Source organism: Myotis nattereri (assembly GCF_964212035.1).
Source record: "Myotis nattereri genome assembly, chromosome: 14".
NCBI lineage: Eukaryota > Metazoa > Chordata > Mammalia > Chiroptera > Vespertilionidae > Myotis > Myotis nattereri.
The window spans coordinates 26593747-26615549 of record NC_138089.1 but is presented as its reverse complement, the minus strand read 5'-3'; the positions used below and the strand labels follow the sequence as shown (position 1 = coordinate 26615549).

At 45.5% G+C, this 21803-nt stretch overlaps 1 protein-coding gene across 1 annotated transcript in view; it reads right to left on the bottom strand.

Moving 5' to 3' along the window:
- SLC6A11 (solute carrier family 6 member 11) overlaps nucleotides 1-21803 on the bottom strand; it is a 104116-nt gene that overhangs the window by 46469 nt on the left and 35844 nt on the right. Inside the window, exon 6 of the mRNA XM_081105732.1 lies at nucleotides 18-152. Coding sequence (XP_080961858.1) covers nucleotides 18-152 — 135 coding nt within the window. The remainder of the gene's footprint in view (nucleotides 1-17; nucleotides 153-21803) is intronic.

Genomic DNA, 21803 nt, shown 5'->3' with positions numbered 1-21803 from the left:
TAGCAAAGGACACTTACCTGTGGGTCAGAGAGCCGGGAGAGGTCAGGGTACAGGTAGAACTTGATGCCTTCGGAGGCCCCGGGCAACGTGACCCCTCGGATCAGGAGGATCAGAAGCATAACGTAGGGGAATGTTGCGGTGACATATACAACCTGCCCAAGAAAGGAGAGACAAGAATCAAGAAGGGGTGACAGTGGTGCGGACTGCGGCAGGCCCCTAACATCTCACGAGAGCAAAGGGCTTCCCTGGCAGCAATAAGAAGTGAACCCTAACACAGCCTCGTCTCCCGCCTCCTCTCCCACCACAATCCCCTCAAGGGCTGGGTCTTTCAGTGAGTATCTGTTGAGTGATGCTTGATATCACTGCTTTTCAAACATTTTTTACCATAACCCACAGAAAGAAATATACATATCACAACCCTGTAACACTGAGCTGAAACAGGAAGTTTCACAAAACTATACTCACTCTTGTATGTGATACATTCACAGGTATGTCCGTATTTTCTACTCTATTCCTTTTTTTTTTTTTCCAAAGCTGGTCATGGCCCTCAACATCCACATCATCATTCACCCAAGGGGCCAAGATCCACATTTTTTTAAAAAAAACACTGTTCCTAATGAAATTCAAGTTTTAATAGCTAAGGATAGGATGGCATAGGGTAGGAAAGAGAAGGGGGAGAGGGGAGCTGTTTGGGGCAGGAAAGACCCAGTGTTTTCGGAATCATTTCAGTTTGGTCTGCTTGGAGGCAGGTAACTGAAGCCAATGAACCTGAGAGGCTCCCTCAGCCCATGGATTCCGTGTAAGAATCAAGACAGTGAAAGAAAAAATCTTCCCTGAGCTTCCGCACAAAGAGGTGCTTAGGGCAGGTCAATACCTTCACAGGCTATGGGAGTTCCTGTCCTGGGGGCCATGCCCCCACCTGAGGTCCCCGCAGGACTCAAGTGTTCCCTCCAGTTCTGATTTTTTTCTCTTTGGTCACATTCTCTCCTCCATTTACTTGGTTCCTTCTTCTCCGTGAAACCTACCTATTTTATTTGTTACGATCAGCAATTTGTCAATATTTAGGAGCCACAGACACGTCTGAGACTCTGATGACAACTATGGGCCCTCTTCCTCCTCCCCTCAAATGTGCACAGACACAGATATGTGTACAAGCTTTTGGATGTGCAGAGGCTCTGACTCCCCCGATAAAAGACTTGTGCTTTAAGACCTATGATCTTAATTCCTCCAGTGCTAGTGTAGCCGCTCACCCCTTTCCAAGCGAGGCTTTCTTTTACCAATGTTTCAGCCCTTCATGTCATGTCATGTCATTCATTCATTCATTCTCTCACTCACTCGTCCACCTACTCACCTGCACACCAATAATACTCCTAGGTACCAAAGACTAAGCTAGGCTCTGGAATGTACAAATAAGAACGAGTCACAGGGTGGAACTTTCTGCTTCAAGAGGCTTCCCCACTGGTAGAAAGACAGACATTCAGGTAGGCAGATAATGCATTATGTAACCAGGGGGACTGAAAAGGATGGTGGAGCACAGAGAATGAGTAGCTAACCACAGGGGCATTCAGGGAGGGCATCCCCAAGGAGGTGATCCGGGTATTGGCCTATAAAGCATGAGAATGAGTTAGGACATGAGAACTGGGGACAGAAGGAGGAAGAGAATAAAATTCTATTACATCCCAGGCGCAGAAATGGCTACATTTATATAGCATTTCCTCTTGGATTTTTTATCATTCATTTTATTTTTACATAAATTAGCATCCTAGGAAAACTGAAACAGAAACATTAAATACAGTATTGCACATAATATCGGAGGGATTGAAAGGACAGAAAGACTATGAAGCAACCCACTTCTACTTTGCACTTAAACAACACACTGAAACAGGATACTATACGTTAGATTTTTTTTTAATTCTCACCGGAGGATAATTTTATTAATTTTAGAGAAAGAGGAGGGGGGAGTAGAGAGAGAGAAACATCGTGTGAGAAACATAGATCAGTTGCCCCCCTTATGCACCCTGACCAGGGATCAAACCCACAACCTTTTTGGTGTACAGGATGACACTTCAACCAGCTGGGCCACCTGATTGGGCAGAATAGTATACTTTCTATTAATATAAACATAAGTCATTTGGTTGCTAAGTGACAAAACAGTGACTTAAAACAAGTCCTCAAAGGAAATAAGAGCCAGCAGGGTAGTATCAGTGGGTCCAGCTGATAGAGGCTGTAGGTTAGATTACGTCATGCAGACACCATCCCTAACCTACAATACAGCACCATCCTTAGCTCACTCAGAACTCAGCCCCACCAATTTCAGCAACCGTTTCCGTATGAACCATAAGATCAGTCGACACGTCATGTAATCAGTACAAACAATCTCTTGCTGTCATATACAACATAATCCAGAAATGGTGAATGTAAGTCAAATATATAATACTAAGAGACCAAGAGTTAATGATAATAATAATAAAAATTAGAGGCCAGCAGTTAAGAGGGTTGATGGTTTCTGCCCAGAAAGCTAACATGCTATAAAATCTTCATTTCCCTTAGCTTTGTAGGCACTGTCTATCATAAATCTTCAGCATTTCGTGTAAATCCTTAACTCTCTTCCTTCAAAATGACACCCCCTCCCAAGTTAACCAGCTTACATCTATGAAAAGTCAGCTAAAGATCTACTCCTTTAACTGAGTAATTTCCACTTTCATGGCTGTTGTATGGCAAAAGATTAATTATCCAGACCACCCAGGTCCTGATTAATGATATCTCTGGAGGCTAGCTATCTTAACTCCCAATGCGAATAAATTTAAGGAAAAGAACTTTACCATGCAGAACATAAGAACAACTGAAAATCATAGAAATTTGTCTTCCTTCTGTGGGACCACCTTGATGTGACTAAACTAGTCGGTTATTATCTGACCTGTCGGTTTTGAGTGGACGGGGCCTCTGGGGCATCATGAAAGGGTCACTTACAGCCTGACCAAATGGGTCCTCTCCAGGCCCTGACAATATATATAGCAGAGGCATGATCTATTAAACCACTGCTGCTGATTTTGAAGCAGTTCTATTGTTTAAAGTTCTAAATGGATGCTCGGCTTCTCCATTACACTTGATATCAGGCCTTAATTTTTATACTCCTTTTATAAAACCATGAGGGAAATAAAATATGCAGATTAATTGCCCCAAGACCACAGTGCAGACAATGAGTTGGCTGCCAAAATGGAACCACTGGCTGGCAGACGTTAGCTAGAACAATTTCTTTGTAAGCTGAGGCCTGAGAGCCTTGAGTCATGGTACAAAAGGTGGTTTAGGGGCATCATTATGTAATGCACACAAGTGGAGGCGGGTCTAAAAATTGAAAATACAACACTGAAGACAGTCTGTATCTGTTGCTGGTCCCACCTCTGCTAAAAGCCCCTCTAACCTGTTTCTACCCTCAGCCATACTAGACACTTGGGCATCATCTTTGATTTTTCCTGAGAACAGCTGTAGACTGTCCAAATGACACAGATCTTGTCGTCCAGAGACTGCACACAGATCACATGCATGCTGCCACATCCCTCCGGTGTTCATCGCAGGCATCGCTAATTGATCACAACACTCCGCAGCTCAGCCTGGCTGCAGCCCCAGACCCTCCACACTGGACTCCAGTTAGGAAGAAACCCACTCTCAGCTACCCTTGATCTCGTCCATTTTTCATGTGTGCATTATGTCTCCTGCAGGTCCTTTGTCCCTGTCCTCAGAATGGTAAGATCCAGGTGTTGAGCTCAGCACTGCTGAATGTGTGGTGCACGACACCTGCAGAAGCAGCGTGAAGGCGGAAAAGGGGACTAGAGAGACAGGCTGGAAGGGTCTATGTTGAAGGGGTTCAGCCTTCTGACTGACAGCGGTTGGAGCTGGGTCTCCAAGGATAAGGAGGCACAGGAGAGGCATGTCAGGCAGGGAAGATGTGGAACTAGCCAAGGAAGTGGGAAAAGGCACAGAATGTTGTCTCCTGGGAGGTCTAGGAACCTCCAGGTTGTCCTCCAGGTGCTCAAGCTGGAGACAGCCTCCCCTCTTTCCTCAGGTTCTTCCATATTCAACCAGTGGTATCAAGTGCTGCCAACTTGATCCCCAACTATATTCTGAAATGACACCTGTTCTTCACCCCCTTCATCAGGGCCCTTCTTCGCCTTTCTTCTCCATCATGCGACAGTGCCACACTGTCCATACTGTGGCACCGGTTTTAAACACATGAATCTGGCATGTGCTTTCCTGCTCCTCTGAGTCTTTTCCCCGACTCCCAGCCCCACATTCAAGGTTGTGGGATGCAGTGCAAAGGGTTAGGCTTTGAGTCAGAAGACCCTGGGTTCCAACCCTGTCTCTGCTGTGACGTGCTGTGTGGCTTGACCAGTCGCCACCCTTCCCCACCCACTCTGTTCTCCCCTGTGCCAGGTCCCCCTGGTTAGGGAGCATGCCAGGTCCCATCAGGCCTCTCTGCCTTTTCATGCCTCCCTTTGTCCATAATTCCAGCGCCAGGGCCTGGGCCACCCACGGCGTTAGTCCCGGGTATGTCCAAATCCTCACAGTCTGAGGACTCCGCAAAATCAGAGACCACGCTGTCCAGTTGTCATATCACTGACCTACCTACTTTATATGTCAGGCAGCTGAGGCCCAGAGTAATTTTCAGTGTCTCAGTCTCATCCTCTTAAGCCATAAACCATGCCATCTATCCAAATGTTGTTGAGAGATTGAAACCATGCCACAGCCTCCCGGATTCATTACCACATCCTTCCCCCAGTCACTTCAGCAGCCTCCTGGCACCATGGCGGTTATCCATCAGCTGTTTTACTGCCTCATAAGATTAAAGATCTCTAGCATATTAGTTCCACAAGGAAAGGGAGTTTTGTCTTTTACTTTGCCTGCTGTATCCAGAACAGCAAGTGGTATATAAACTGTGCTCAATAAGTCTTTCTTGCAAGGATAAACAAAAAAGCAGGCTGAGACCTGGAACCCTGAGGTTAGAATGCAGGTCTGCAGACACCACTCTGTGCTCCATCCATATGAAATGCTGGATCTACATACAACAAGATTTGGAAAATGGATCCGATGTTAAGAGGGGTGTTTATAAGGAAATCACAAGACATGTGGATTTAAATGAAAGACCAGTTCAGATACGGAGGGCAAGGAAGTACAGCTGCAAAGTGCTTCCCAACAAAGCCCCGTGCCCGTTTCAAGATATCTGAGTCCCCAGGCCTTGTCTGGGAGAGCCAAGCAGGGTGCAGGCATTATGCTAAGTGATGCAGTGTTTGGTGATGGGCACAATAAGGTCACTGACAAGGTACCCTGAAGCCTGGCTGTTCCTGGCCGCCGCCAGTGGTGGCTCACACCCAGGTGGGCGTGGGGGAAGGAGGGTTTAATCTGTCAGACCACTCAGGCCATAGAAAGGAGGCTCCAGCCCTAAGCACACCCCTTGGTTTGGAGAGATTTTTACTATTGTTTAATTTCCTTTTAGCAGGTCAAGTCCTTCTGAATATAAAGGTTAGCACAATTGGTGGTAATTATACTGTATCCTGCTTTAATTGACTCTAATTGCTCATTTGCATTCCAATACTGGGATTGTGGGGTGTTTCCCCCCTACTTCCAGGACACAGATGTTTATTTCATAGCAGGGAGATCATTAGACCCTAAGTTTTCCAGGATAATGGGGTCAACTGGAAAGCGGAGCGCTATTCAAAAACATGGGGAAAGCAGGGTGGTGTGGGGGCAAGAACCCAGGACCTCAGGGTCAGGAGAGACAATGTGCAGCAGCTCGGGCAAGTTCCATAACGCCCATACCCGCTCTGGCTGGCATTGTACCATTTACAAAGCGGCGGGGGGTGGGGGGGGTGACTTACATGAATCATTTTTGTATTATTTACTTAATATTTTTAATAAGTAAATATGCTTTTTTGCTGTTGTTGTTAATCTTCACCTAAGGAAATTTTTTCCATTGATTTTTAGAGAGGCTGAGAGGAAGGGAGAGAGGAGGAGAAAGAGAGAAAGAGAGAGAGAGAGAGAGAGAGAGAGAGAGAGAGAGAGAGAGAGAGAGAGAGAAACATCGACGCAAGAGAGATTGGTAGCTTTCTGCAAGTGCCCCAGTAGGGGCCAGGGTTCAAACCTGCAACCCATGTATGTGCACTTAACCAGGAATGGAACCCTCGACCCTTCGGAGCACAGGCTGACACACTAACCACCTAGCAACACCGGCCAGAGCAATATACACTTTTACATTAAATAAGTATATGTAGTAAGAAAACTGTGAACACCATAAACAGAAAACCATGATCTCTTAGTAAAAATAGAAGGCAAATGCAAAAAGAAATGCAATAAAAATAAAATGTGATTAAATTTTAGCCAAAGGCTCTGAGTCTATGCCGTTTTCTCTTTGTTCAACAGCAGGAGTAGCAAGGGTCAGAGAGGCGTTAAATGGTAAACCAGCACTGTACTGTAGCTTTTGCTTTAAGATACATTAAAAAGGGAATATTGTCTAATTATGTGATTCCATGTTTGTAAGTCTGGCTACACTAAAATCATTGTGTGAACTCTCTCTAGAAAGAACGTTTCCCATATTTGTGGGAAAGACTAGATGGATCCCTGAGGTCCTTCCCAGCAACCATGGTGTTTTCTAGGACAGCCCTCTGTCACTCACAAAGCTTTTCAAAAGACCAGGACTTCCTAATCCCCTTCACTTTTTTCACCCATCCCCTCAGCCCCTCCCATCTGGCAATCATCAGTTTGTTCTCTGTATCTGAGTTTGTTTCTGTTTTATTTGTTCGTTTGTTTTGTTTTTTAGATTCCACATGTAAGTGAAATCATATAGTATTTGTCTTTCTCTATTTGACTTATTTCACTGAGCATAATACCCTCTTGCCTCCCCCCCCCCCGCCATGTTGTTGTTAAAGGCAAGTTTTCATTCTTTTAATATGGCTGAATAACATTCTAGTGTATGTATGCGTATGTATATGTGTGTTTTTCACATCTTCTTTATCCATTCATCTATCAATAGACACTTAGGTTGCTTCCATATCTGATGGCCAGTTACAAATAAGTCATGAGGATGTAAAGTATATCACAGAGAATATCTATATATATATAAAAGCCTAAGCGACTGGCTGACCAGCCAGTAGCTATGACATGCACTGACCACCAGGGGGCAGACGCTCAATGCAGGAGTGGAAATCAAAGGTATGGAAACATGGAACAGACTGATGAATCTCAGAGAGAAGGGGGGATAGGGGAGGGCCGGAAGAGATTAACCAAATATCTTATATGCATACTAGAGGCATGGATTCGTACATCGGTGGGGTCCCTCGGCCTGGCCTGCGAGGATCGGGCCGAAACCCGCCCTCCAACATCCCCTGAGGGGTCCTGGATTGTGAGAGGGCACAGGCCAGGTCCAGAGACCCCACCCGATTTGTGCACCGGGCCTCTAGTAGTCAATAATATCGTAAAAACTATGTATGGTGTCAGATGGGTACTAGACTTATAGTGGTGATCTTTGTAAGGCATATAAGTGTCTAATCACTATGTTGTATACCTGAAACTAACACAATATTGTATGTCCACTGTAATTTAAAAATAAAATTTTAAAAATTTGTTAAGAGGGCACATATCATATTAAGTGCTCTTACCATAAAAAAATAGTTGGTGGGGGGAAGGAACATGAGGGAACTTTTAGGGTAATGAGTGTTTATTATCTTGACTGTGGTGATAATTTCAGGGATAGATGCATATTTTAAAACCAATCAAATTGTATACATTAAATATGTACAGTGTTTTTTGTATGTCAATTATACCTCAGTAAAGCTGTTTAAAAAATTGAAACCAGGACTCCTTGGAGCTATCCAAGGTCCTGACACTGATTTGGGCAGAGCCTTCAGTGAGCCAGTCACCCAAAGTCTTGGAAGACGCTGCTGTTAACTGCATACTTAACTGCGTGATATTTGTACCACGTGAATAAATTCTATTCCAATTTTGCAGACAAAGAAAAAAAGACTGAGAATTAGAGATTGGAGTGGCTTGCTCCAGGTCACAGAGCTGTTAGATAATTCCGAAGTCTGCTCTCTCTACCACATGTGCTGTGCTCTGGCCAAACAATGCCTTCTTATTTTCAACTTCCATTTGCTCCCTCTGTCTGTTCTTGACCTCAATGGTTCAGCTTGACTGACTTTGGGCAGTAACTCATCATTGTCCACTAACCCTAACCTCAAACATACTGTGTTAGCCCAGTCCTCCCCATGTCCCTTCCAGCCAGGCTTGCCTCTATCTGGACATCTGCTTATCCCTTATGGCTGGAAAGCATGGTACTGAACATCTATTCCTTGTAAAATCATTCTTTTGAATACCAACAGATTTTCCCTGCTTTGGATTTTGAGAGAACACTACCTGAATTCCCAGGTACAACATTACAACAGGCACCAAATAGTCTGGCATAACCTTCACTAAGATTTTATTGACCTTGGGAACAAGACGCTAGGGAAATGTGAATCTGAAGAAGGAAGATCCCCATGGACACTTTTGCCTCTTCACCATTTCTATCATCTTTAGATAATTCTAAAAGAAATATAAATAAGGAAAAAAATCTCTGTTTTAAGCAACCAAATTCCAATAGATGACCAGAGTCATGTTTTAGTGAAGATATTAATTATTCAAGGAGGTAATAGTATTTTAGCAATGCAGCAATAATTCCATGGGCAGTTAAAGTGATTAATTTTTGTGTAATGACAAGTATTTGTCATCAGCTATGAGAGTTAGCCCATGTGTGGAGCTTAAAAGAATATACTAAAACACCTGCCCACCTTGGGATGTATGTCTCATGGCATCATCTCTGAGCTGGGTTGAGAAGGAAGAGAGGGAAGGTGATGAGGGACAGTATTACAGTTGGGAGCCATCAAAGCCAGGTGCCATGACCAGGTGCTAGTCCCCACTCTATCACAGCAACAGAGACCATAAGTCCTCCCCCAAGATCTGTTCTCCTCCCTTCACAGTTATAAAACCTCTAATCTTCAACTAGACCCACAGCCTCCTAGAATAAAGCCAATATTCCTCAGCCTCCCTTACAGCTAGGTGTGGCCATGTGACTACGTTCTCCCCAATCAGATACAAACGAAAGTGCCATGTACAACTTCCAGATGCTGTCCTTAAAGGAAAGGGCTGTGTTCTATCCTTCCCTTCTTGCCCTTCCCACAGGCTGGAATGAAGACTGAGTAGTGAGCTTAGATCATAAAATAAGGGTGACACCCAAGGTAAGGCAGGCAGGTTATGCCTGGATTGTTATGGAAGAGAGAAATAAACTATTTTGTTTCCACTGCTACTCTTTTAGGTCTCCATTCTAGGCAGTCAAACATGTAATTTAAATATCTAACCACCAACTGCCTCTATGATCTTGGGTAGGTCCTATTTCCACTTGAAGTCTGTACTATTTTTCTTTACATAAAGGCATTAGCCCAGATGATTCACACTATTCCTTTTTACTCAGACATGAGCAGAACATTCTGAAAATCCTGAAGATGGGCTCTTGAGAGCGACCATCCTCTAAACCTGGAGTCACCCAGGAATGGCAACAGAGTCGGGAAGTCTCCAGAAAGGCCTCGTCAGTAAAATTAAAAGAGTGGTAAGAACAGAGCAGCCAAAGAGATCACCATTTCTTGGTAAGCTACAGTGTTAACCTTCTCTGTCACAGTGTAGAATGAGCCTGACAGGGTGGTAGCCAATTTGGTGTGGATCCCATCATCAAGGGCATGAGTTAGAAGGTCTCTGAGACCTTCCAGAGCCTCCACATTCCTCCCCTGTGAAATGAGGATGATGCCTATTTCAAAGGTTGATGTGAGGGTTGGAGATCACTGAGCAAAGCACCGAACACAGACACTGTCCCATAATTGGAAGGATTGTGATGGCCTTTGTTGCCCATCACTGGGTCAGTAAGCAGTGTCCCTTCAGCCCAGCGAGTTGGCCAGCAGAGAACAACATATCTGGGTGTTCAAGAATGCAAACAGAGAGGCTGGAGTAAGCCCAGCTTCAGCTGTGATGGTGGGCAGAGAACTGTTTCCCGAAACTCCTTATGGAATCCTCTCCCTAACAATGGGTGTGGCTGGCGATGTGGCAGCAGGGGAAGGCTGGTAGAAAGAGGCAGTAATTCATTAGCTGGGAAAATCTGGGTGAATAGGACCCAGAAATAAGAAAAACATCAGGACAGAAGGGAGATACTAGTATACACAGTCGTCCTGAGGAGCTGCAGCAGACAGACTCTGGAATGAAGGCCAGGGAGCAATAGGAACAAGTCCAATTATGAACAAGAATCCTCTGGAGTCCCAACTCCATCCAACAGTTGTGACAGTGGAAGGGTTAGGGTACAGACAGTATTTAGATGAATTGGAAAAAAAATTATACAAGAATGAAACCAGGTAAGACCAAATTCCAATTTTAAAAGGTAGAAGGGACTTTTCAAAAGTTGAGTTGAAGGGAAGGATGGGCCCCAGCTGTGTCATCACAGATGCATGCATGACAAGGAAAAAGCCTGCCCTGTAAGGGGGAAGGCTAGACTTTCGGGAGAAGCCAAGGACAGTGAGCATCGCCAACCTTTGTGAGGCCCCAGGAATCTAGCAACAAAGGAGCTTGGGGGCTCCCTGTTGAGGGGTAAGCAGTTGATTGGGGGCTCAAGTGTAGCTTATGAAGAGAAAATTGCTGAGAATTCTCAGATACCTATCCCAGAATTCTACTCCCAGCCTTAATGGGTCCCAAGGGAAGGATTGGATCAACGAGGCATCTTCAGGAGCTGGGGCATTGTGGGCAAGAAACCAAACATCTTAAGAGCCCAGGGAATGGTGTTACTCTTTCTTCTTGCTAATGGTTGGACCATAAAGATCATCTATACCCATGGCCTGTTCCAACCCTGAGATTCCATGACTTTATTGGTTAGTAATCATGGATATCCTGGTTGTAAGTAGAGGGCAAAGAAGGAAAAGAAGGAGAAATGGAAGATCAGACACATAAGAATGGGACTAAGATTTATTGTTGGGTCTACATGCTTTATTTTTATGTTATCCAGTTCCACAAGATAGAAACTATTATCATTCCCATTTTACAGAACTGAAACAGAGGCACCCAGAAGTTGAGTACTTGGCCCATGGTTGCACAAAAATAAAAAGGCAGGATCCAAGGTCAGATCCATCTGACTCCAAAACCTGCACTCAACCATGATACAGCCCCATCGGGAATTCAAGTGTCCTCATAATCCAACCAGCTTTATTTCACACCACATCTTTTTCTGTTTCCTAGACAAACCCTGCACTTGCCTACATGCAAGCCTTTGCTTTTATCATTCCCTTCACCTGGGAGGTCCTTTGCACCTTCTCTACTTATCAAAATCTTGCCAACCTTCAAGACCAGTTCAAATACCATGTCTTCCAGAACTTCAGCACTAGGCCATCCAGTCTAGATGAAATGCTCCTTGTACAGCCTGCAACTCACTGAGAAATATGGCATTCAGATATGGAGAGTGGCCTTGACATAAGAAAGACCAAGTTCAAATCCAGCCTCTGACACTTTCTGTGTATGTGACTGACTTTTGGCAAGTTATTGCCTTTCTAGGACATAGTATTTTCTTCTATACAATGGAAATAATAATATAGCAAATTAATTCAATCACTTTGAGCCTTGGGTTCTTTTTAAAAGTGTGGACTATGGATAACAGTTCTCACCTCTCATGGTAAGTGTGAGAATTAAATGAGCCAATGTCTACACAGCACCAGGCTCTGCGACTTGACACATCAGCCCTTAGTAACCAGCTTGCCTTCCTCCTTTTACATGACCCTTATTATATTCCGCCTTCTCATATACCTGCCTTTCCCTCTAGGTTGAGCCCTATTGGAGGGTAAGGGCTTTACTCATCTATGCAGGCTCTGAATGCATCGCATAAAGGCCAACACAGACTGTAAATAGTTGATGAATGAACACATTCAGACCTCAGTAGCCCAGAGACCATGAATAGAACAAAACAGGATATAATCCAATGTGTCTGCGATGGGCCTTCAGTGTAAACCATCCCTGCTCTCACTTGAGCCTCACCATCTAAGAGTAAAGAACTTTATGTTTAATTCAATTCACCAGCTATTTAATTGAGCTCTCTATGGTCCAGGCTGTGGGCTGGTTTTGGAGAGCTTGCTAATGAGTGAGCCAGGCCCCTGACAGCAAGACACAGACAGCTCAGTGATGGACCACACAATGGACGGCAGCAGGGAGCTCAGGGACACAGAGAGATGAGGTATGGCTAGAGAGAGCCTCCTGGAGCTGAGCTTTGAAGGCACACAGGCTGCCTGTCTTGCTCCAAAGAGTCCTGATCTAGAATGTACTGTGCGAATAAATTCCTTCAAGCAGGAAGGATCAGACATGGTGCACACAGGGAACCTCAGCCTGGAACATCACCTCCAGGGAAAGAAACCAGCTCTGCATGGTGGCAAGGAAGCTGGGCCCGAAGTGACAAGATACTGAAATAGCAACCATGCTAATTAAGATGGCTGAGCCCAATTCAAATCCATGTCCACAGGATATCTTAAAATCAGTGGATGGGGCAGTCTACTATTTAAGCCTATTTCATGGTGAATAAAGATTAGCTAGAGTCAATGCTATTGGTTTTTACATAGCTCCACCATAAAGACCACAAAGATGAAAACAAATCCTCAAACAAGCCCAAGCAACATAAATATTCCATTCAGTGCCCAGCCAAGCTTACAATGGCTTTAGGAGCTATTATTTACTGCCTGGAAAACATACTCGGTACCTTGGTTAATAATGATTTAAACCCCATCCATCTCTCTTGGACTAGAAGGCTGGTGTCGCTATGGTGACCAAGGGCACCATTAAAGCACACCATTAAATCCCGGGCAGGGATTTACCAGCACAGGGAGGCTGGCAGGCTAGAAACACCACTCCATGTCCTCTTACTCTAGCCCTCAACCCACTCGTGATGAATGTGTGGAAAGGAGAGAGTCAGCGAATGCTCAGGGACTGTGTTTGCAGCCAAAAAGAGCAAGGAGCTGCCTGAATCCTGCGAGCATCGCTTGGTCTCTACGACATGCTGCCTCCTGTATGTCAGGCATCCTGAGCAACATGGATCCCTCCAAGGCACCCAGGCTGGTTGCAACACGCTCCTTCCCAAACAGCTTCATTTCTTCAGAGAGGAACCTGCTTGCCTCCTGCTCTTGCCTCAGTTTATGGCGATCCAGCTTCTGGCTCCCACCTCGCCTCTCAGCAGTCATCCCAGAGGACACCACGCCCCCCTATTAAGTCAAACCTAATAGCTTCTTAGAGCTTGCCCTTCTCCCAGTTTCCAGCTTTAAGACTTTCCCCTATTAGATGCTTCTAGTTTTGTTTCCTTTTCTCATTAATTTTTTAGTATCTTTCACAGGTTCATTTCCTCAGTCTTTCTTCCCATCAGCAAATCAACCAATCAACCAGCCAACTTTGATTAGCATCTGTTATGTGCCAGATGCCGTGATGGGCACAGAGGACACACAGAGCAGAAGCCAGCCCTGCCCTCTGGCTCTCACAGTGGTAGCTTGCTCTCTGCAGATTTCTAGCTGTTTCCCAGAAGTCTGGCCTCATCCCACTCCCGTTCTCTCTCTATCTACTCTCCTGGCTTTTCTTGTGTACTCCTGTGGTTTTAGGAGCCACCAATCTGCTGATGATCTTCAATCTCTCCCACCAGCCCAGCGGTGTCTCTGGAGTTTAAGACCCATATTTTCAACTCCCTTATGTGTATGTCCTTCTGGGTTTCCTACCAAGACCTACAATTCCACATACTCAAAATCAAAACAATTATTTTCTCCCCCAAATCTGCTCTTCTTTCTATGTCCCCCTTCTTGTCATCCAAGCTATAACTCCACTGTGTTATCTTTGATTTCAGCTTCTCTCTCTTACCTCTGCTTCATGAATAAAGCCTTTGAAAGGAAGAGGTACAAAATTGGGCTTCACTGCCCTATCGATCTTTTGCTGAACCCAAGCACGGCCAGTTCCAGTGGAGTTTCCCTCTCCTCCTTCCCTCCAGGCCCCACCACCCTGGCTTTTCCTTCCCAGAAAACCCAGCTTCTTTTTCAAGTTCCTCCTCCTCTGGGCTCCCCAAGTCCCATCTTTACCCCTCCACCCTCCTCTTGCCTTCTCTCCCTGGGTGTCCCACCTGTTCTCAGAGCTTCAATTCCATCAACTTTACAATGCATGTATTTAGAGCTGTGCATCTCAGTATCTCTGAAATCAGAATGTCCCCCAGGTGGCAGTCACAATGCAGTTACTGCTCCCTGAGTGTAAGGGACCTGGGTTATAGGATGTTCTTAATATCATCACTTTAGTTGAGTTACAAGCTTTGTTGCTTAAAATATTTTAAATCACATTAATTTAAACCAATTGCTGTTTAATGTTCAGAATGTTCCTTTAAAAGATTACTCTATGGTTCTGCAGAAAGGCACAGAAACAGGCAGGAGTGACAGCTGACACTAAAGCAAATACACACCATTGCAAAGAAACAACCCAGTACTTCATGGATTTAAGAAAGGAAGACACCCACAACTGGATGAAGCTGTTTATGCTGTTACTGCAGTACATGCAAACTGACTGCTATTATAATTTAAATAATATACCAACAGACAGGAGAATCTGCCAATGCCTTGGAAAGAGAAAAAGAAATTTAAAAAGCCGAAACCGGTTTGGCTCAGTGGATAGAGCGTCGGCCTGCGGACTGAGGGGTCCCAGGTTCGATTCCGGTCAAGGGCATGTACCTGGGTTGCGGGCACATCCCCAGTAGGGGGTGTGCAGGAGGCGGCTGATCGATGTTTCTCTCCCATCGATGTTTCTAACTCTCTATCTCTCTCCCTTCCTCGCTGTAAAAAATCAATAAAATATATTAAAAAAAAAGAAATTTAAAAGCAACAAAAATCTGGTGTAGTTCCTTCTAGTGTCATAAGGAATAACATTAAGGCCATGGAGAGCAGATTAACTGGAAGTATTTTTGCTTCTGATAAACATCTTTTTTAATTAGAAGAATTATGGGCCTCCTGGTATATAACATAATGAAATATTGCATATCAGAGGATTCTCATCTTTTGGGGAACACAGATGGTAGATATGGACCCTCACCTTAGAAAAGTGTACATATCCATATGATCCCCTAACTTGTTAGTATAATCCTAAGGGTTTCAGAGGCCCCTTGAAGCATCTGTGAGCTCCAGATAAAGAAATCCTAACATACATACTCAAGACTGCACTCCATATCCCTCTCTCCTGAGCTCTAGACTCCCCGTCTGTCACCCAAACATCTCCACTTGCAGTCTCACAGGCATCGCAGACATAATGGTTCCCCAGAGAGACCATAACTCCCTCAACTCCAGCCAAACCTCCTTCTCCCACCTCATGGCCCTGCCTCACCCAGCAGCGCCACCAAGCACTCCAGCCAGGAACCTGGGTTTCACCTGGGACTTCTCTCTTTCACCCTCTCTATTCAGTCATGGGGCTGATTCACACTTGCTTATTTCTCAAGCCCACCCTCTTTTCCCCCATCTCAAAGCTGTCTGCTGAACAACCCCTACATGGAGTCCGGCCTTGGCTCTCAGAGACCCATTCCCCACGCCACAATCATAGTGACCTTCATAGCCCAATCATAGCAGGCTCTAAGAAGAGCCTGCTCCTATCATCCCTCTGTTTTAAGCCCTTCAGTGACCCTCCATTACTCTCAACTTATAACTAGGCTCATCTACAAGCCCTTTGTAAGATGGCCCCGACCATCAATCCAGCCTCTCTCTGTTCCCTCTCTAGCTCTCTCAATCTCAATCTCAATCTCAATATCTCTCTCTCTCTCTCTCTCTCTCTCTCTCTCTCTCTCTCTCTCCCCTATCCCACATGTTACATACGGACCACATCTTGGATATGTGACTCTGTGTTTCCAGGACTTATCAGGCTGCCTGGAATCCAGGAGATGTTTAATAAATGAATGGTGAATTAATCTTAAGGCACATGGCCCCATAAAACACTAATGCAGTATTAAATGCTAAAGTAGTGTGGGCTCCAGACCCAGCTCTGTGACCTTGGGCAGGTCACGGCACCTCTCTAAGCCTCGTGTGCACAGCCATAAGACGGAAATGAAAATATCTATTTCAGAGGGTTGTTGTTAAAGTTAGATAGAATGTGAATTAGTGGATGCCACAAAAGCAGTACTGTCTTCTATGGGGCAACTGGAGATACAGGGGTGGGGCGGGGGCATTTCAGGTCATTACAAAGACAGGTATGGCATTAATGACCAAGAACTAGGAAAGCTGGTAACCCTGCAATGAATGTGTTGGACAATTCCCACACAATAAAAACTGTGCTGTTTCTCATGACTTTCAAATGTTCCACCAGACATTCGTGTGTGTGTGTGTGTGTGTGTGTGTGTGTGTGTGTGTGCGGGGGTGGGGGGGTGGGGGGGCAGGGAGCTGATAATAATTATAAAGCCTAGCATCGAACTCTGTTTTACATATAACTTCAAAGCATATTTTACCTCATCTTAATGTAAACTGAGTTTTCCAGACATGCAATTGCCATATAAATTGAGGAAAAGCTATACTCTTTTATTCAGTACTTTACCAAACTTTGTTCATTATTCCAGAAAATCATGTCACTAACAGCAAAAGAATCTGAGTGGAATCTGATAGGCCAATGCAACACCCTTCTATCAGTCCACATTTACAGCCTTTGTACTTGTGGTGATTCTATACCAGTGATGGCGAACCTATGACACACGTGTCAGAGGTGACACACGAACTCATTTTTTTTGGTTGATTTTTCTTTGTTAAATGGCATTTAAATATATAAAATAAATATCAAAAATATACATCTTTGTTTTACTATGGTTGCAAATATCAAAAAATTTCTATATCTGACACGGCACCAGAGTTAAGTTAGGGTTTTTCAAAATGCTGACACGCCGAGCTCAAAAGGTTCGCCAGCACTGTTCTATACTAATATATGTAGTTAGCTCTATTTCAAGATATAAATCATAGAGAAAAGATACTGACACTATGCAATGGAATTTTGGCTTTTTTGTCTTGCATCCAAATGATTCATTCCAGGTGGGGGCCAGCACCTGACTACCCCGTGACGTTTGGGGTGTGCCTGAGCAGGTACATAGTGGAACACATTGTTTTATTGTAAGTTGCTTCCTTTTTTGCTTTTCTTTAAAATATAGTTGGGTATTATATAGATTTTCTCAAACTTACCTGTGCAGGTAGATTATCTATGAATTGCATTTCAGGGTGGTAAGTGTGGTGTTCAAATCCTCATCATAAACAAGGGGTGTTGGGTCTGTGAGGGGCTTAAGCAGCCCTCGGGGCCTGTGAAAGACCCAGTGCCAGGGCTGGCGTGGGGCGAGCACTTGGTTCCTGGTGGTGATGGTATTATGATCAGCATACTGGGTCAATCTCAATTGTGATACAACATACTTGGGATTTAGGATAAAGATTGTGTCTGGCTTCTACGGAATGAATTATCATCTGCTCCAGTGTTCTCCCTGGGGGTTCTAATTCATTACACATGGGGAGCTGTCAAACGAAGGAAAACAGCTGCTGCCACAGCACAGAGCACAGTGTGAGGCATGTCCGTGCTCCCTCTACTTTCCAAAAATGCATCTCTGCTCAATTACCCTCAATGGCTTCCCGCTGCACACAGGACCTCATTCTGGCACATGTGCTCCCCCTAATTTGAAATCTGGCCCAGCCCATCGCCTCCCAACCTCCACAGCCACCCTTGACTTTCCCTTTCTTACCCCTCCTCCACTGGGAGGCTCAGCTCAGCCCCTCCACTTGGCTGCCCTGCAAAGTGAAGCTCACATCCTACCTCCTCCAGGAGGCCTTCCCAGACCACCCCGGGACACAGTAACATCCTTATCCAAACTCCAGACCAGTGCTGACTCTGCTATGATTTGACAGTTAATCTATCTCTCCAAATCATGTTAATTATCTTCAGGTGAGTAAATCCAATCTGCTGCCCCACTAGATTGAGAAATCTTTAAAGTGGAAGAAAGGGTTTATAAAAATGATGAGCAATAAAATTCAAACAATGGTGATTAGCTTGACCACTGTATGACAAGCATCAGGCATCACCTCGCTTAACCCGTCTAGTAGTCCAATGAGATGGGTGCTTGCATTGTCCCTGAGGAAACAGCTCAGAGGAAAAGGAAGGTCCAAGCCCAAGGTCAATCCAGAGGCAGAGCTGTGATTCAAGCCCATGTCCGCCCACCTCTGCCCGTCTACTTCCCTGTTGCCTACCAATGGTGCTGGGCACATGGCGAGCGCTCAGACTACTGGGTGAGTGAATGTTCACTCAGGCAAGAACATTAACTAGCACTTATTGATAGCTCTGCATGCCCTGGTGGGAAAAGCACTGGTTTGGGGAGCCACCTTGGCAGACCTGGGTTCAAATCCTGACTCCTCCACTAGCTGTGTGACCCTGTGCACATCACTTACCTCTCTGGGCCTCAGTATCTTCATTTATAGAGTGGGTTTGCTAACACTCACCTCACAGTCTGCTGTGAAGGTTAAATTAAATAATGCATGTAGAGTGCCCAGCCCAATGTTGGGCACACGTAGGCCCTTTGCACATGATGTTTCCTTAGCTCATGGGGAAGGACCTGAGCTTTGAACCTGGGTCAACCTGACTCTATAACTTTGTTGACCCCCTTTCCATCTTCCTGCACCTCCATGGACCTGCCATCACCCTCCATTTGCTTCTCTTCCTCAGGAAAGGGTTCTGTGTCTACAATGAACTGCACATGGGATCATAGACAATTCCCCTTGCCTCATGTTTCAGTCCTTTCCCGTAAGACAGGTTTTTCCTCTGCTGTTTCCTTGGCCATGGGCAGCGGGGAGGGCTTGGTCGTATGACTGCCAGGAAGTACTCTGAACTTTTGCCCCAATCAATCAAGCAGGCTCTAGCAGGTGACCCGCACCACACACTTGTGAGCTGACTGAATTAACCAACAAAGGCCCCATCCCAGCACCATGTGGCTCACCCGAGGGACAAAGAAATGCATAACAGCCCTTGATATGCAATGGATGCTCACTCAACACATAGAAGGAGGAGGGAAGAGGAAAGGGAAAAGAAAGAGACGAAGGAGGAAAAAGGAATACGGCTAGTTTTGGGCCATTGTACATGATTCCTTTCCTTTGCAATCCCTTTTCTCCTTTATCCTTGGGTAATTAATAACCATCCATATCTCACGACCAGCTTGGATGTCACCGCTTCTCCGGGCCAAGTTCCTCCCAGGCACAGGGATGTTTTGTAACTGCCTGTTTACTTATCTGCCTACACGCTAGCCTCTAAACTTGTTTAGAGTAGATATCTGCAGTCCCAGGCACTGGACACGGTACACAGGACACGCTTAATAAATATTTGCCTCTCAGGGTAAGAAATCTCCCCAGGGCCCACAAGCACAGCCGTCACAAGACAAGGAGAAGCAAACCCAGGTCAGCTGGATGTTGCTGCTTGCAAGAGGAGACTGAGGAGGATGAGGGTGGGAGGGGCCAGCAAAGGCTTCCTAGAGGAGCAAGACAGCAGAGTGGGGCAAAAAAAAAACAACAGTGGATGAGGAAGCAAGAGCTGGAGGAAGGCCATGTACTGCTAGTCGTCTGCCAGCGAACACAGGGAGGGAGAGACAGAGAGGCAGGTCTGAGAGAACCATTTGATGGGGTGAGGGAGACTTAAATCTCTTCCATCCAACCCTAACATTTCCCAAGTGCCCAGACAGGATATGAGCTGGGCCTGCAACCATGAGCAGAACGTCAGGGGGAGAGGGGAAAAAGCATCTAAGACAGTGGTTCTCAACCTTGGCTGCACATTACAATCACCTGGGAATCTTTCTAAAATCCTGATTTCTGAGCCTCATCCTCCGGAAATTCTGTTTGTTACTAATGTTGTGGCCTCACCCCATAACAAAGAAACAGAATTTCTGGAGGATGAGGCCCAGAAATTAGGATTTTAAAATGATTCCCAGGTGATTCTAATGTGCAGCCAAGGTTGAGAACCACTGGTCTAAGAGGAGAAGGCAGGTAGCGGGGGAGTTAGGTAGTGGACCAAGATTTTTCTGGGCAGATAAGATAAACAGGAGATTCTGGCAGAGGTTTCACCCCTTGTAATTTTCCTAACAAAATGACCTCCCATAGGGAAAGAAACCCCTATAACATAAAATATCTCCTTTAGCATTTTCAATGACATGGAAAAATTAAATATCCTAAGGGTTTAACAGTCATAGAAATTTATGATGTCATGGGATATTTACTCAATGGAATTTAAAGATCATCTTTTGGCAAAATGGGTAGAAACGCTGCGATGGAATATTAGATAAAAAAGGCAAAATATTGAATTCTAACATGTTATGACCAAATGAGATATAAACCATGATTACATGTAATCAGAGGACAACATGTGAACAGTTTGGGGAGACTATTCTTTTGCTTTGAAATAGCTGTTGTTATAATATTATCTGTGCAATTTTTAAATTTGTTGTAGGCGTTGGGGAGCTACTGGAGAGTTCTAAGGGGAAGTCATGCAATGAAAGCCATAGTAAGGAAGCTGAGTCTGGCAGAGGTTGACAAGCAGCCTGGTCTGGGCAGGGCACATGGCAGACTGAACAAGTGTGTCATCATCCAGGTGTGAAGTGAGGCACACTTGGATGAAGGTGATGGGAGGCTCTGTAATGTGGAAGGTAGCGAGCCTACAGTCCCCAGTCATTCAAACACGAATCTAGGTGTTGCCATGAAGGTGTCTGGTAGATGTGATTAAAGTCCATAATCAGTTTACTTGAAGTGAGGGTGATTATCCTAGATGAGCTCAGTGGGCCTGACTCAGTCAGTGAAAGGCCTTGCGAGCAGAACCGAGGTTTCCCAAATGAAGAACTTATGTCTCTGGGCAACTCTGTCGGCTTCTGCCAGAAAGTTTCATCCTATCCTACGGATTTCAGACTTGTCCAGCCAAACCCCACAATCACCAGTTCCTCATGCTGAACCTCTTAATACAGATCTCCTGCTGGTTCTGCTGCTCTGCTGGAATGCTGACTGACACAGGTGGCAACAGGGGTGGGGAGGAGGAAGGGGGGATCTAGCAGGCACTCTGGAGGAAGACAGCGGACATCGTCAATTCCTACTACACTGGCGTGAGCTGGCAACCTGCCCCCAGGCCAACAGCAAGCAGGTGCCTCCCTAACATGTCAGCCCCCTGCTTGGCCATCTGGGCCACATTCTGCCCAGGCCCCTGTCATCTCTCACTACTCCCCTAAATGCCTCTTTGGGCCTTTGCTCCTCACTGTTCCCACACATCTGTCAGAGCTGGCTCACATATACATCAACCCCTGCCCAGAGCATCCTGGACATGCTGACCCCATGCCCTCCTCCCTTTGCAGTGGGCTCTGGCTGCCAGCTCCACCCCCAGCTCAATCGTTCTCTTACTAGTGACGCCAGCACACCTCCCACCCCCATCACTGAACTTGTCACGTTAACTTGACAGAAGGGGAAACTGAGGCCCAGAGAGATGAAGTGACGTGAAGGGCCAGAGAAGGTGAGGGCGGGCTGCACTCAATCACACAGCCGGCAAGGGGTGGGGCCGACTCAATGCCAGATGTTGGCTCCTGCCACTCTTCCCCACGGCTATCTCTGTCTTTATCTTCTCGGCACAATTCTTGAGGGCAGGATCCACAGCTAACAAGTCTTCGAACCCTCTCCGCTAGTGCTCAGCAGAGTGCTAATGCAGTAGGCACAAGGTAAACACCTCAC